The sequence below is a fragment of the Pangasianodon hypophthalmus genome, chromosome 1 (genome assembly GCF_027358585.1).
Source record: "Pangasianodon hypophthalmus isolate fPanHyp1 chromosome 1, fPanHyp1.pri, whole genome shotgun sequence".
Taxonomy (NCBI): Eukaryota; Metazoa; Chordata; class Actinopteri; order Siluriformes; family Pangasiidae; genus Pangasianodon; species Pangasianodon hypophthalmus.
This window is the reverse complement of record NC_069710.1, coordinates 25,175,462-25,191,998: the sequence shown is the minus strand read 5'-3', so window position 1 is coordinate 25,191,998 and position 16,537 is coordinate 25,175,462. Positions and strand designations below refer to the sequence as shown.

The following is a 16,537-nucleotide window of genomic DNA, read 5'->3' as shown; positions in this document are numbered from 1 at the left end:
TCTTTTCAGCTGCTTTCTTTCAGGTCTCATACTGGTTCATATTGACAGTTGGGTGTTGTGAAAAAAAACCTGATTATTAATGAGTGAGAGGAGAAAAAAATAGCATTTGTGACAACAGGATTGTTATTTACAGGCCGCGATGTGTCAGGGATGCTAGGTTGGAACTGGTGGGAAATTTGTATGCATTCATCATACACTGGCTCAAAGAGTTAGATGCCATCACGGTCCCCAATTTCAGACACAAAAGAAGTCCAGCTACATAGTGATTGGCAGGAGCTGTAGCCAATCAGAAGAGAGAGTGTGAGAGTGTGTTCGAGTGTAAACAAAGCAAACAAATGTGAGAGAGTGAAAGAGTCGGATACACTACACTATACGAGGAAAAAGGATTTAGGGCTGATGGAGTTGTAGTGAGTTTTTTTGCTGAACAGGTAAGGCATTTATTTGTTATTTATTTTGGTGTCTTGCTTGCTGTATGTGTGGGCAAAAATCAGTTCAGCACCTTTTGTAAGCTCTTTCGATAAAAATGGAGAAAGGTTGAGAGCGTTGCAGTTCTCAGGGTCATCTTCAGAGGACAACCTACAGACAAATAGAAGCACTATGATCAAATGACATAAAAGACAGATGCAATAGAGTTTTTTTTTATTTTGCTATTGTAAAATAAGTGTTTGCTTAAAAAATAGGAGTGTCTATTGTAAAATTGTGAACATGACACAATTTTCTGTATCCTCATTGTTTTCATTAATCTGATGGCAAGGTGTTTTTGAGGTATTTTCTTTTTATAAGCACAAGAAAAGCTTTAATGGATCAGCACTGCAACAGTAATGAAATGCCGTAATAGACAAAAGAGTCAAGCCATACTTTTTTAAAACTCATTTTTCTCTTTTATTGCATATAAAGCCACACATTTTCTCATATAAAATCATGGTCTAAAGAAATGGCAGTCAGCCCATTAAGCAGTGGCTTAGACTGAGACTTCGCTGACCAAACTATGCTGTAGCTCTGGGGATTATATATCACTATATTCCCTTAGTGAGCAGTCATTTGTCCGCTGTTTTATCCTTGAGATCCTGTTGACGGTGTGTTTTGTTTTTTCTGTGTGTGTGTGTGTGTGTGTGTGTGTGTTTATGCGTGTGCGTGTGTTTAGATTTTCCCATGGGACGGAGCAGCAGAACATCAGAGGCATGGCAGTGTTCAGAAAGAGGCCTTCCCCAGGTAATTATGTGTAAAATAACTTCTTTTAATGAGATTTATTGTTTTATTGTAGTGTGTAGTTGATATAAGTGTCAAAGATGAATGTGCAAAAAATAATAATAAATAATAATAAAATAATAAAATAATAAAAATAATAAAACCTCCATATCTTCCCCAAGGGTCTTCAGCATATCCCTCTGAGAATTTCTTTACTTTATATGCATCTTCTATTGGGGGGGGCTTTTGGGTTGTCTGTCCATCTGTCCAAGATTCCAATTAGCACAATATCAAGAACAGGATGGTTGAATGTTTGTAGTACTTATACGGAATTATCATCATAAACAGCAGATGAACTGATTCGATTTTGAAACCAGTCCAAACGGTCAAGGTCACAGCAAGGTCAAATGTCTGAAATTGTTTTTCTTTAATAGCTTCCTTCATGTTTGTAGTATATTTTAAGGGTAGTTCCAGCATATAGATTAGTAAAAAGAAGGACTAAACTTGTTGGTGGTAGAGACTTCCCCACTGACACCATTGGCATCGAGTTCAACTTGTTTGTAATGTTTCAGACAGGTAGTGTAAGTGCTAATAACTTCATACCTCTTCTGCCAACTGATTCTCAAACTGCACTGTTTTGCTTTTGCACTAGTTCTGTTTTGGGTTGAGTATTGTTTGGTTCTTGTCAACCCCAACACTAGTAGCAGTTTTGGAGAATAATCTACTTATATGTAAAATCTGCAGTTAAACAGTATAAAAAGTGTGACACCTGTAACATTTGTCTACTTAGCACAGTCCAGGTAAAGGAGGCATGTCAGAATACTCCTGTTTATTATGTTGAATTTCTTAGATGACCTCCCAGAGCCCTACTTCTGTCAATCTGTTTCAAGCTACAAATTATATGAGACATTTATCTTCTTACAAATAAGTGAAAATTGGGTGTGTTATGTCCCATTACAAAGAAACAGCAAAAGCATCTTTTAATTTTTGCATGGTTTGCTTAACTACTGTATATACAGGAATGTACATAGAAATGTAGCTAGTGAGTTGCCATTTCAACACTGACTGCAGTAGCAGATTTCTCATGAGTGACCAACCATTTTACAGTGCCCTCAATTCCATCACAGGGGGCTTTTACCATAGCTGATTTCACTCACCTGCAAGAGCAAAATCATCATCATGATGAGCCACGTTTGTGAAGTTCTTATGATTCTTATATTGGCTTGCTGCACCATCAGAGAAGTAATGCACAACTTCAAATTTGGTAATAAAACAAGTTAACAATTCATGATAACTTCAGTAAACTTATTAATAGCATTGTTTTCCAATTCATCAGTAACAACCTAAAAAACCTTTGCAACTAAATGAACCATTATCTACAATACCATCCCTGTCGTAAACAATGACAAGATGCAACCTGGGATGTATCCCAAGAAAGCTCCTGCACAGTGCCCTGACACACAACAATGAGTAGTTTTCTGTCCATCAAAATGAAAAAAGCTTCCTCCTTAACAGGAAGCTTCTCCTTCAGTTCTGTCGGATATTCAGCTTGGGATTTTGCAGTAAAGTCATGACTTGCAGATATCACAAGTCATCATACCGATTTTGACTATGAATACTCCAACTTTGGGTGCAGAGCTTAACAACTATCAGATATTTCAGCTTTTAAGCTAAAGACATCATCATCTTCAGCTAATCCTGATGTCACTGGCTTCTGGTTCTTCTTCAGGCACATGGAGGTTGAGAAACTATATGTACTGTCTGTACCTTTTAACCTTTTAACTGTACTTCATGCATTTCTAGATACATACATATTTTGGTAAATGTATTTTTTTTTTTTTTGGCTATTTCTTTGTAATGGGGCATAACACACCCAATTTTCATTTACATGTAAGATGAAGCTAAATGTCTTATAAAATTTGTAGCTAGATACAGGTTGATAAATGATAAGAAACAAAAAAATCACTCTTTGGGGGTGCCCATGAAGTACGGTTCTGGGTGGTCAAACATGGGCACCCCCAAAGAGTGTTTTTTTGTTTCTTATCATTTATCATTGAAATCATAACAAATATGCCCATTTTGATTGCTGATTCTACATCAAAAATTACATAAATATACCGAGATTTATCTTCATAGCATGTATACTTTGTGAGTTATTAAGGAAAAAGTGTTTCCAAAAGGGGGCACAATAAGTCGCAGAGCACATGTGGGGCAAATTTTGAAATGGCCTCCATTTCTTAACAAGTGAGAGCTGACTAAAAAATTTGGGGTTTTCATTCTCAATCATGGACTAGCAAATGATGAAAAAATGAGCAAAGTCTGAGATGGAGTGGTGGAAAAGTACTCTGCCACTGTTTGATTTGACATGGAATCACTCTCTTTCTTATTCTCCTACAATACTTATTCTTTTGCACAGTCCTACCTCAAATGTGTGTACCTCAAATGTCTGAGGGGAAAAGTGAACTTAAGTTTTTCCTTGTACATTGTGGTTAAATTGCACAGGTTCAGGCTTGTATGCCAGTTTTGTTGGTAACATGCAGATTGTATGTAGATTGCACAAACACCTTAGTACATCAGTCTCTAAGTGTCTAAAACTGTGTTCAAAGGCCATTTGGCTCTGCTGTGAAAGTGTGTGTGTGTATGGGAATGTTTGCTTGCACTGTGCAACTGCAAGCAAAGGATGAAAGACAAGCCTACGAGGCCTAGCTGCATGTTCATCTGTGTGAGGAAGATGAAACAGTTAATGATATTTAGCAGGCGCACACACACACACACACACACACACATTTCTATACACAACAGGTTGAATATCCTGCATCTGTATCATAGCTCTGAATCTTAAAGCCTCATGTGCATACTGCATTGCCTCTGGAGCAAGTAAAACCTTCTCACGTTTATAGTGCTAGTTGTCCTGGCAACCTCATCAGCTAATTCCTATTGGTTAGTCCCACAGCGAATCAGAATGCGAACTGATTATGTCATATAAAAACAGCATGGTGCATTAAAAACAGTCTGAGGGCGCCGTTCTGTGACTCGAGAGAGGCAGGTGTGAGTGTCATTTGAGCCGCAAGTCATTTTATAATCAGGGTTTTTTTTCTGTACAAATCAATAAGTGCTGTGTAAATGGAGAGGTAAGACCTTCTTTACAATAAGAGGATACATGCAAGATCAAATGATACCTAAGACAAATCATTTTATTTGGGAAATTCAGACTTTATGTTAAATTGACTGCATTAACCTTATGTAGGTATGTTGTTAACCAAGACGGTATCGTCAAGCTGAATGACCTTCACTAATGCGGCAAAACAAACAGCAGCGAAGACCTTGATACTGTCACTCAAATGGTGCTGCAGTTTACAGACTGTCATGCTCTGCTACTGACTGCTTACTCGGTTTAGCCTGTGTGTATCAATCTCTCAACATCATCTCATCCAGTGGCTGGGTTATGTAATGTAACAAAACCTCAAAGGAACATTCTCAATTCAAAATGACTATTCCTAAAGACTTTCCAGGGAAGTTGTTTCCTATCATTCCTCCACTGAAATGGACATCAGCAAAGATAAGACAGAGAGGTAAAATTACTTTAACGTTGTTTTTTGTATTCTTACGCATTTCATATTCTTTGTTAGATTGTTCCTATCTCCATATATTGTATGTAAAATGATTACAAAATTAGATTTTGTGCTTTATAATGTTATTCTTTCCATCATTTTGTACTGCATATCTTGTTGTCATTGTCATTACATAAAAATCACTCCCTCTCTCTCTCTCTCCTTCTCTCTCTCTCTCTTTCTCTCTCTGTCTCTCTTTTTCTCGGTCTCACTTTTGTTTTTTCCTCCCCTGACCTTTTATGTGATGGCACTATACTATGTGACCTGCTTCTTCCAGTATTACATCTTCAATTCATTTTTGTCAGTATTAACCAGGCTCTTGAACTGTGCAGTCATGATGTCGCTTCACCTCTGACCTGGTGACTGAGCTTTTCTTACATATTATGCGTGCATTTGCTGACCATGTATCTCTGTCTGGATGAATCACAGACTTGACACATGACTCAGTAAGACACAAATACAGTATGTCTTATTCATATAGACTGAGACTTGGTTAGTAAAAGTGATCACGTCATGTGTGACAGTTTGTCATCAAGATAAGCAAATTGTCAAAGGCACATATTCCTTTGGCTTCTAGCAGGTTATGCAGCATGGACAGCAAGGCTGCGTAGACTGTATGTTACAGTTTAAGCATTAGTCTAATTGTAGGAGGTTTAAAGTTCAGATACATTAGAACTGATTGTGAAATTACCCCTTCAGCATATTGCAGCTGTGACATCTAAGGTCTCTTTGGTGGCATTTATACATTAAATATTGGTTTTGTTCTTTTTATGGTACATATATCTGTAAATTTCATTTACAGAGTAGGGCATTGTCTTGTGCCTTCTCTTTTAATCAGTTGCTTTTTTTAAAGCAGAAAACTTTTCTTCTTAGTATACATATACCACTGCTCTTCTCAAGTTTACATGAGCTTTTCTCTTTTGCACTAGCTAGTCAGATTGCTTCTTTACAGTACCACAGTACTGAAAAAAAATCCCCAGAGTGAGCTTACTAATGCTGTTACTTTCACAATGAATAACATCACTATTTCTCTTATCTGTTACCGTCATTACAAGACTGTACTGAGTAACACCAGTGATGCACTTCTGAGCTAAGTCAGCTTTTTTGATTTGTACAAGTCATTCCAGCTGAGATGAGAAACAGTGGAGATGGACAGAAGGATGCTGAGGGAAGAGGATACAGGAGTCAGGCATCATCTGTAAGTGGATGAACAGGAAGAGATGAGTCAGGACAATGACACACAGGCACATCATCAACAGAGCGAGATGAAAAGTATGACAAAAGCAAGCGCATATACCAGCACTGTGTCTGTGTAAATTCCGACAACGCTTATCATAATGTGAAATCATAATGTGTGCATGGAATTTATGTTACTTTATCACATTTTTAATTTGCTATTTTGATTGTCAAATTAATAAAATAATGTTCTGGTTATTTTAATAAGCTGTCCAAGCACTCATCTGCTGAATGTTGTGGTTCATAATTTTAACCATAAAAAATTTGATCCTCAAGATAAGCGATGACTCTGGTTAAGGTACTTTCTCATCAAATGTCTTTTGCATGGAAAAAAAAACCCTTTTTGTGGTCTTTAATGAACTTCAGTTGATTAAGTAATAGTATGTATTTGTGCATTCAATATTAGCCTTGAATGGCGTAGGTTTCTTGAGTGTATTCACAGCCCAAAACATAAATTTCAGTGTGACATATTGTGATTACATCAAGCTGTTAGACAGTGGCACTGGACGTAATGCTGCTTTTCACTCAACCAATATTGTGTAAGTTCAAGGTCAAGGTTTTCAGCAACCTCCTCCCCAAACACAGTATCAAAGTTGCATGTTAAATCCTTAGTTGCGTCTTAAGTCTGAATACTGATGTGCACAATTTTGTTATTGAATCCTCACTGAGTGTGCTTAACTTGGAATGTGGCCCTATGTCATCTACAGCCAATAGGCATTTGATACATGCTGTTGTGCTCTGTTGTGCTTCTGCTTTTTGGCTATGGAGAAAGGTACAGATGTTTTGTGCTGGAATAACTTATAGTCCTGTACCATTTAGTGCAAAACAAATGTTGGGTGCAAAGGAAACAAAAATAAGGCAGCAATGCCAGTTCAAAACGCAGTCTGGAAGTTTACATTGTAGTGTCTACGCAGGATGCATATATATATATGTGTGTGTGTGTGTGTGTGTTTGTGTGTGTGTGTGTGTGTGTGAGAGAGAGAGCACTGTAATCTATGTGAGTGTTTTGTCAGTGTAAAGGAGATCACAGAGTGGCCTTTTAACAGGAAACCACAGAGGGTGTGAGTAATTTAGAGAGAGCAGGACCAGTCGAGGTGTGAGGAAAGCAGAGGCTGTTAAAGGTTGTGCGTGCATGTGTTTGGCCTTTTTGATGCACTGATCTGGTGCACATCTGGCCTTTTGGTCAGTTGTTTGACTTCAATTCTACACAATAAGATGTTTGTGCAGGTGAACCTGTTGGCTTTAAGTTGTAGTTTAGGTCTAGTCTAATTTGTTTGCTGATTTTTTTACTTTTACATTTGGAACTTTTATGTTTGGAATGATATTCATTACTAAAATTACTAAAATCTGTTGATAGTCATGTACTGAAATTTGAAACCTAAAAGCTAAACTAGATATGTACTACAGTAGATATGAGTAGATTTGTATGAGTGTGGATTGTATTACAGTGAGAGTTTCTGAAGCAGTTAAAAAAAAAAAAAACAGGAAAAGAGAATCTGAAAGTTCTCAGAGTAACAGAAGTGAAATTAGCAGGTGCCAGATTCTGTTCTCCATATAGCAGTCACCTCAACATGCTAGTGTTAAATAATACCATCCTCTGCAAACCACAGTGAGCTATTTCCCATTCACAGGTGCAGGAAGCATTTATACTTGACCACGTGTAAAACTGGCCATGTGGTACAGCTGGTCTATTGAGGAAAGTAGGACTTTCTATTTTAACAGAATCTGTGTCTTTAACTGTAAATGTGTCCTACGTCTGTACGGCCACGAGTCATATATATTAGTAGGTATTTAAGGTCAGTAAGGGATTCAATTCAACACACTCACTCACTGATGCATGCACAAAACATACTTCTTTTTTTATTTATTTATTTATTTATTTATTTATTTTTTGTTATCCTTTACATAATTTATGTCTGGTTCATAATTTATAATAATAATTTAAATTCATAATTTATAGCTGTTTCTTACATGGGTATATTCTTCATACAAACAGCATATCAAAGTTAATTAAATGGGTACTAGACTGTGTGCCAGTGTTTGTCAGTGATTTGGGCCCAGAGATGCCATTAATTCACATAGTCCTCTGTGTTGGGCTTGCTGGAAAACTAATGTGACTTAGTCCAAACCAGCCCATTGGTTATGACACTGCCAGACAGCATTAGCTGTGAAATGGTTGTCCTTTGTTATTTAATGATTTATTGTGCAGAAATCATTTAAATCCAGTGGCAACCTGATTTCAAATGATTTGTCATTAAATAAGCATTTGCCAGTGGGAGATGCAAGAAATATAACTACAGTTTAATTATAACTAAAAGCTACAAAACACTTTCTTCTGCTTAAACAGAACTGCGTGAGTGTGTTAGATCACAAGTGATTGACAACTGCATCTCCCCATAGTGCAACGTAAACAACTCCTGAAGTGCTAGAGTAGAACCTGCTCATACTAAAAAAGTGTGGTGGAGTGGAGTTTCCACAGCACTTGCAAGAAAAATGCAAATCATGAACATATTTTTAGCCCTCACAGACAGTGGCAAAACCAGGCTATATTGTGGTTTATGTACAGTATATTCAATACACTGCTGCTTCTTCCTTCTAGATAATTTAAAAAGCTAAAGTGATTGACACAGCATGTCATTGCAATGTGAAAATGCAGTGTACATCCTGCATCTGATTTATAGATTAAAATAAACTTTACTGTTCTCTTGTCTATCTGGCTACTATCACTCAGTGGCAGGTGGCTTATTAACACTTTAGGGTTGTGAGTTTTGCTGGTGAAGCTTGGCAAGTTCAGATTAACTTTGTCATTTTCGTTTAAAACGTCATGAGATTTTTATTGTACAAACCCAAACAAACATTGTCAGAAACTGTAGCCTTGGCTATACAGTGTGCCCATGTGTAAGTAATGACTATGGTAAAATGTGTTAATTAGATAAAAATATAGCTTGTCTAAAAATATAGCTTGTTTTTGTAGTACTAGGTGTTGATGATTATCTTAGTCAAACTGCATCTAATACTCACCAAAAACAGCGGAAAAAATCAATTTAGTACTCTCTTTGCTGAAAAAACAACAATGTTTACCACATAAACTATGCATAACAGTAAGAAGCTAATTATGAAAATGAGGTTATAGAGGCATTATAGGTGCAGGTTGTGCAGTTTAAGTGTTTTTGGACCTATAATAATTCTATAATTTCAAAGATAAACTAGAACATGCAATATAATCTTTCAGTCAATATAACAATAAATCTTTTTTTTTCTCCATTTCAGGCTTCTGTTAATGTAAATATGGTCAATGCTTTCACTGATCTAAAAAACACTCTGCTTCTTTAATGTTCTTATTTTCATGTACATATGTTTTCTCTCGCAGAAGAGGAAAGGAGGGTCCGAGCCAATGACAGGGAGTACAACGAGAAGTTTCAGTACGCAGTAAGAAAGATTACTGAACCACATTATGAACCACAACATATACACAAGCTTTGTACCTACATTGATCAGCTCCATCATCAAATTTTCTAATTATAATGTTCTGTCTGTGTACATTGCCACAGTATTTAATAATGTTTAATTTGATAACGTGACCTATTATGTCTTCCCCTCATGATTTGCCCAGAATAATTGCATCATGACCTCAAAGTACAACATCATTACCTTCTTGCCAGTCAACCTCTTTGAGCAGTTCCAGGAAGTTGCCAACACCTACTTCCTGTTTCTTCTCATTCTCCAGGTACCATCAGGTCTATTATTATTTAAGTAAGGTGTGGTGTGGCCTGTCAGGAAGCATTACCACCCAGAAGTGTACTATTTTCATATAACAGCATGAACATTGTGTTATTCTGCTTATTCCACTGCAGTTTACCAATGTACATTTTACATTTTAATGTTGTGGAACATCCATGAGCCAAGTTAGTTCCTGTTTTTGCTTACGTTAAAACAGTGATAAACAGTCGTTCCCTCGCCTGCCTTTGCTCTTTTTCTCTCTCTTGAAGTTGATAAGACAAATAAAAGCGGCTTGACATTTTACTGAGAAACTGCAAAGAGTAAACTCCTTCTACCTCTCTTATACTCCTTGGTCTGTTACTGTAGTCTTTCCCATGCTGGGAAACTTTGCAAAGCACCATGACTGTTACAAAGCACTGACACTCAAGACTCCTTCCATAAAGGTTACTTAAGTGTCTCCTAACAAAAAACTTCACCACACCAATGATGATACATTTTTCTTTGTTAATGTTTTTTTTTTTTTATAATCTATTTATTATTTAGCTTAGATTATGTGGAGCATCTACTGTACAAGTACCTGCAAATGAGTTGTTACTATTGAAACAATAATGTATTGGAATGAATGCATCAGTATTAACCTATTGTTCAGCCAGAACTACTGTCTAAGTGCTGGTATATTCAGACATTACTTATATGGGGTTAGGTATGTGTGTAAAGACATTGTTAACGACAGTGTTATCTTAGTCAAGAAAAGACACTGTGTATTGTGTCATTCTGTGTCCATAATGAAGGAGAAGGCAAAAGAGGACTGAGGAGTAAAATGTGAATTAGAGTGTAGAAAGTACATTGTTCTAAATATTAGCTTCTTCACGATAAAAAATACTTTCCTCTGATGAGAGGCTTTTTTCAAGTCTAAGATGTTAGTTCAGTGCACCTCTTAAGCTTTCTGTTCTTTCTCTCTCTCTCTCTCTCTCTTTCAGTTGATTCCTCAGATCTCCTCTTTGTCCTGGTTCACCACCATAGTGCCTTTAGTACTGGTGCTGAGCATCACTGCAGTTAAAGATGCCACTGATGATTATGTGTGTATCTCTCTCTCTCTTGCTCTGTCTCTCTCACACACATACACACACATATGTGTGTGTGTGTGTGTGTGTGTGTGTATATATATATATATATATATATATATGTATATATATATATATATACATATATAGTACATATATAGTTTTGAAGATGGCCTAATGATAATAATGTCAGACTTTTTTTTTTTCCAACCAGTTGTTGATTTGCTATATTTTGCTAGATATGGGTCTAGTCACAACCCTAACGCTATAGAATATACTTTATGACATGCTTCAAAAATTAATGTTTTCAATTTGCACAGCACTGAAGGTTTACACAACATGTAGTAGATTCTATATGTCAGTGCCATTCTCTCTGTGTCATAGCAAAATATTATAATGTACATGTTTACAGAATTATGAATCAGCTTTCAGTCCCTTTTATCATATAAAATGCATGATATTTATGAACCTGTGGCAACTTCCTGCACTCCTGTGATTCATGATCAAAAAATGGCACTACAAATGAAATGATACACAATGACAATTTTGTGTACATACCATAAAACCCATTAACACTGACCAAGATGAAACACTTAGGCCTGTTTTTCCTCCTCTGTAGTTTCGTCACAAGAGCGATAGCCAGGTGAATAACCGCCAGTCTCAGGTGCTCATCAATGGCATGTGAGTCTCAACTCCCACGGATAAATGAACATTTAATAACATTTACATGTTTTTACATATGCATTATTAGGTGATAACATGTTGTATGGTTTCTTATATCCTTCTTTTTATCTGTCTGTGTTACAGTCTTCAGAAGGAGAAGTGGATGAATGTGACAGTGGGGGACATCATCAAACTAGAGAACAACCAGTTTGTTGCAGTAAGACATTCTCTCTGACTCTGTCTAATGACATAACCATGTTCTCAACTTTTCTCAACTTGATTTAAACCATAACATTTAATTAAACAGTAATGTGTGAACAGTAATTGGTGGAATCAGCAATTAACATTTGATAGAGTTGAATACTGGATAGGTCTTGAGAACGAACAGATGTGATATATGGAGAGGTGCAGTCGTGATTGTGATGATTTGTAGTAACTCTTCACAGTTGCAGGTCTTGTTCTAGTTCACTTCCTGTGGTGTAGCTTGCTACAGTTTTAGTATATTTTAATTGTAACTGGTGTGTGTGTGTGTTACAGGCTGACCTGCTCTTGTTGTCTAGCAGTGAACCGCATGGTTTGTGTTACATTGAGACTGCAGAACTAGATGGGTAAGACTTTGTAACTTGAGGCGTCTCATGAAACCACTACTGAAGATAAATTTGTTTAGATATGACAGGTTTTGGTACATCATATCACATTCTCGAAGAAAACCACAGCAGCAGTGCAGATATTATTTACTCTTACAGTATTTAGCAGATGGTCTTATCCAGAGCGACTTGCAGATGTGCATTGTAGTCGCTATGAAAAACACATTCTCATGGTAGTTCTCTAGGTCAGGGACTAAGAGTACCACCAATAAGCTAAAACTCTATAACATAACATATAACATAACTTAAGTTTTTTTTTAATCAATTAATTGCTAATTTGGTTGGGGAAACTGCTAAACCCATATTGGGTACAGCATGAAAAGAAAACACACAAGACAAGTGTTTCATAGATTGTCAGTGTGCTAATTTGGTTGGACTGCTGAGTGTAGAGTGTTTATGAAACAGTGTTTATGAATGTTTAGTTTATGATACAATGCAGAAAATCAAGTTTTTGCATACTTTCACCTTCGGTGGGTGACACTGTTTTAAACAAAATTGTATTCTGAGTTGGAATTACCTATACAGATATAGTATTGTATAGTATAGATATAGTATAGTAATGATATAACTATTTCAAATGTCTTTATCACATCTTATGTGCCATATTCTGGTGTATTGTCACAGCCCTGGTCGTAATGTGTGCGTGTGCGTGTGTGTTGCAGTGAGACGAACATGAAAGTGCGTCAGTCTCTGCCTGTTACTTCAGAGCTAGGAGATCCTACCAACCTTGCTCGATTTGATGGTATGTGTGTTGATCTGTGAAGTCTGTGTGTGTGTGTGTGTGGCAATAAGTATTTTAGAACTATAAGGAGCACAGTGACCTGTTTACTGTGAAACTGCCTTACTGCTGACAGTGACATCAGTGTGAAAGGTGGTGTGCGTTTGTGTGTCTGTGTGTGTGTATGTGTGTATGCACCAGGGAGAGAGAGCACTTGTCTTCACCACTTTCTGCCCTCATTCAGCAACTCTGAAACCTATCTATTATTATAAATAAACACTAGTCACTATCTTGTAGTTAGAAAGACGTAAGATTTGCACATAAAATGTGCACAGTATAAAGCCATTAATGTCTATAGAACTTTATGATGTTATTGCTTTTCATGCAACTTCAGATTGTGTTGTGTTCCGGTAAAGTTATAGAAGGTAACATTTGGTTTGCAGTATGAGCATGTTTAGTCCATAGGTTTGTAATGATCTCCCTGATTGTGGAAATATGGATATTTGTGGGTGTCATTAGGGTATAAGGCCACAAAACCAGTAATGTTTTTGGTGTATGGTTTGTGCAAACCCAGGGGCCACGAGGTGCCTGTTCCCGTTTTGTGCTGCGCTTATGCAGCTCTGTGGCTCCATGGCGTAGTTTTAGAGCAGTAGTGCCTGGTGCTACTGTGGTCATGTGAACTGTGTATCCTGTGTTAGTGTCATCCATCAATTCTTTGGTTTGATTTTAGCACTAGCTTTTTTGTTTTTGTTCTGTTTATTGGTATGAGAAAGGTGATATTATTTTATTGGTGATGGCTGTTGTTGACTTATCCATATTCCTACCTTATGATCCTCTCTCTCTCTTTGCAGGAGAGGTGGTGTGTGAGCCTCCTAATAATAAGCTGGATCGGTTCTGTGGAGCTCTTTACTGGAGGGAGTGTAAGTATGCTCTGACCAATCAGAATATGCTGCTGAGGGGCTGTGTCCTACGCAACACTGAGAGCTGCTATGGTCTTGTCATATTTGCAGGTATGTGTATGTTTGTGAGTGACCCTCAATTTAAAAATTATGCTGTAAAATTATGCATTTGATCCTGATAATTTCTAAATGAGTCCACTCCCACAGGTCCAGACACCAAGCTGATGCAGAACAGCGGATGCACAAAGTTCAAAAGGACGAGCATAGACCGCCTGATGAACACCCTGGTTCTATGGGTACGAGAGTCTTAACGCATCTACCTGTGCACATATCATATGCAGATCTTGATTATACAGTATCTGCTATACTTTATCTTCAGCTGGTCTCTCCTTCTCTGTCCCTCTCCTCTCTCAATCAGATATTTGGTTTCCTGGTGTGTATGGGGGTAATACTGGCTATTGGAAATGCCGTGTGGGAGAAAGAAGTGGGGTCTCTCTTTCAGAGCTTTCTCCCATGGGATCCTCCTGTTGACAACTTCCTCTTCTCGGCCTTCCTCTCCTTCTGGTCCTATGTCATCATTCTCAACACTGTGGTGCCAATATCCCTGTATGTAAGGTAAACAAAGTTGAGAAAACAAGGCAGGGAGAGATGGAGAAACAGGTGTTGTATCTTTTTTCAATAATTTGAATATTCTTAAGCTGTATTTGAGCAGGATTATTTTTACATGGGGAGCTGGGGTAATTCCCTCTTTTACAGTTGCTAATCTATGATTATACTGTCATTGGCAGTGTCAGTCTCCTTTCTACCATGAAAAAAATTCCAGATTAAATTAAACACTGTTTGTCATAAACTCAATATTCAGATAGACATCTCTGAGAGGGAGACCTCATGTTGCATAAGAAAAAAGTTTTTTGATCTCCACTAGTCAGTGTATTTAGTCATTTTCAACATTCAAGAGAGAATGTCTCGAGCAATAGCAAAACAATGGATGATTTGGAAGAAAAAATTGTAAATTTTTTTTTTTTTTAAATTGCTGATATGGATAGTAGTCTAAAAAAACTACACTGTGTATATATAATATATAAAACATAAATACAATTTTTTTCTTTAAAACAGAAGAGAGGGCTACAATGTGTTTTATGTTAAGCATTTGATCCACAGCTTTGTTTGTTTCATGTTTTGGCACTATACGTTTTGTAAAATTAATTACAAGGCTTAGAAACTTTTTTGCTTTTTTTCTCCCTTTGTCAGTGTGGAAGTGATTCGGTTGGGTCACAGTTACTTCATTAACTGGGACCGGCGGATGTTCTGTAATCGTAGTAACACAGCAGCAGAGGCTCGGAGTACGACGCTGAATGAAGAGCTGGGTCAGGTGGAGTATATTTTCAGCGACAAGACCGGAACCCTCACTCAGAACATCATGACCTTCAACAAGTGCTCCATCAATGGAAATACTTACGGTAAGACTCTGTTAATGTTTCCTGTAGCAGCAGATACTATTGTATTGCCAAAAATGAGGTAAAATCTTGCATAAATCTACTGAAAAAATGTAAATAGCCATAAAAAACTAACATATTTTTTTATATCCCTAAATTTGATTGTCTTAATTTATCAATCAAATGCATCATGACTGCTTTCTTTTACAACTCTTAGCCAAAGGTTTACAGTTGTAACACCATAACTGATACTGATAATCACTGAAAATATACACAAGCAGAATGCAGAACCTAATAGCTTAAATGAGGTAGTGTTAAATCATAGCTCATATAATGATTCACCTTTTTTGAGTTTGCAAGAATATTTATTAATGACAACATTCGATAGGGACTAAATCATTACATTTAAATTTAGTGAGTAGTGATTATTTTCCAATTAAACAACTAAAGTTTCCCAAATACATTAATTAATGTCTCCCTTCACATTCAGTCAAAACACACCACACATGTGTACAGATGTATACACATACAATGTATAAAATGTATACAGTAATATAATAATAAATAACCAAATTAGCAATAAATAAATACACATAACTATATACAGGAAATCTATGACTAAATCAAGTATTTAATAAATAATTAAAGCCCTAAATATTATTTTTTTTTACTCATCACAAAATATTTTTTCATTAATTTATTTATCTGCATATTTAATTATTCCCCATTTCCAATAATATACATCTAACCATACAGCCAAATACACATAACCACTTTATAGCAGCATGTTATGCATTAACTTCCCAGTGTTGTAAATCACAGATGTTAACCCTGAGGAACGAACAATGCACAAGACTGAAAATGCTTATATGTTGTAAATTGCTAAAGGTCACTAGATACTGTATCTCTCTTCTTACTCACAGGTGAAATAATGGACATTCCAGGAGTTCAGCATAAAGTGAGTGCTGCTTTACAAAGGCAGTTAAGGTGATGTAATTACAAAAGTATTACAAAAGTGAGGAGATTTTACATTACTGGGTGAAAGCACAAAAATGATAAATGACTCTGTACAGATATTTGACCTTTTACCTTCAGACACTGTAGTCACACACATTCAAATGACATTTTGGCAAATAAAATTTTGTTCTGGGTGAAATTCTTCCTTGATGTCATCCATAGTCTTGGTCTGCAGACTACCTTTAGACACCTTTAAATATGTATTTTTGACTTGTTTCTATGAGCTACAAGTGAGAAGCACTTTGTCTGTTATTACTACTTGTGGTTTATTGACCATGACCTCAGAGTATTAACTATTTACCCAAATGCGTAAAGATGAGTTTAAGGGATATTAAGCT

General features: G+C 36.6%; 1 protein-coding gene across 3 annotated transcripts in view; it reads left to right on the top strand.

The window, feature by feature from the left end:
* The window catches only part of atp8b2 (ATPase phospholipid transporting 8B2), a 42,603-nt gene that overhangs the window by 5,505 nt on the left and 20,561 nt on the right, over window positions 1-16,537 (top strand). The window contains exons 1-14 of one of the 3 annotated variants that reach the window (XM_026940078.3): window positions 3,285-4,319; window positions 4,436-4,760; window positions 9,406-9,464; window positions 9,649-9,762; window positions 10,736-10,834; window positions 11,439-11,500; window positions 11,627-11,699; window positions 12,020-12,090; window positions 12,792-12,871; window positions 13,699-13,857; window positions 13,954-14,042; window positions 14,165-14,361; window positions 14,998-15,206; window positions 16,106-16,140. In XM_026940078.3, the coding sequence (XP_026795879.3) occupies window positions 4,676-4,760; window positions 9,406-9,464; window positions 9,649-9,762; window positions 10,736-10,834; window positions 11,439-11,500; window positions 11,627-11,699; window positions 12,020-12,090; window positions 12,792-12,871; window positions 13,699-13,857; window positions 13,954-14,042; window positions 14,165-14,361; window positions 14,998-15,206; window positions 16,106-16,140 (1,332 nt within the window). In that variant the 5' untranslated portion in view covers window positions 3,285-4,319; window positions 4,436-4,675. Of the gene's footprint in view, window positions 1-1,144; window positions 1,213-3,284; window positions 4,761-9,405; window positions 9,465-9,648; window positions 9,763-10,735; window positions 10,835-11,438; window positions 11,501-11,626; window positions 11,700-12,019; window positions 12,091-12,791; window positions 12,872-13,698; window positions 13,858-13,953; window positions 14,043-14,164; window positions 14,362-14,997; window positions 15,207-16,105; window positions 16,141-16,537 lie in introns of those variants that run through there. The other 2 variants (XM_026940079.3, XM_053234656.1) reach the window with 2 other exon arrangements.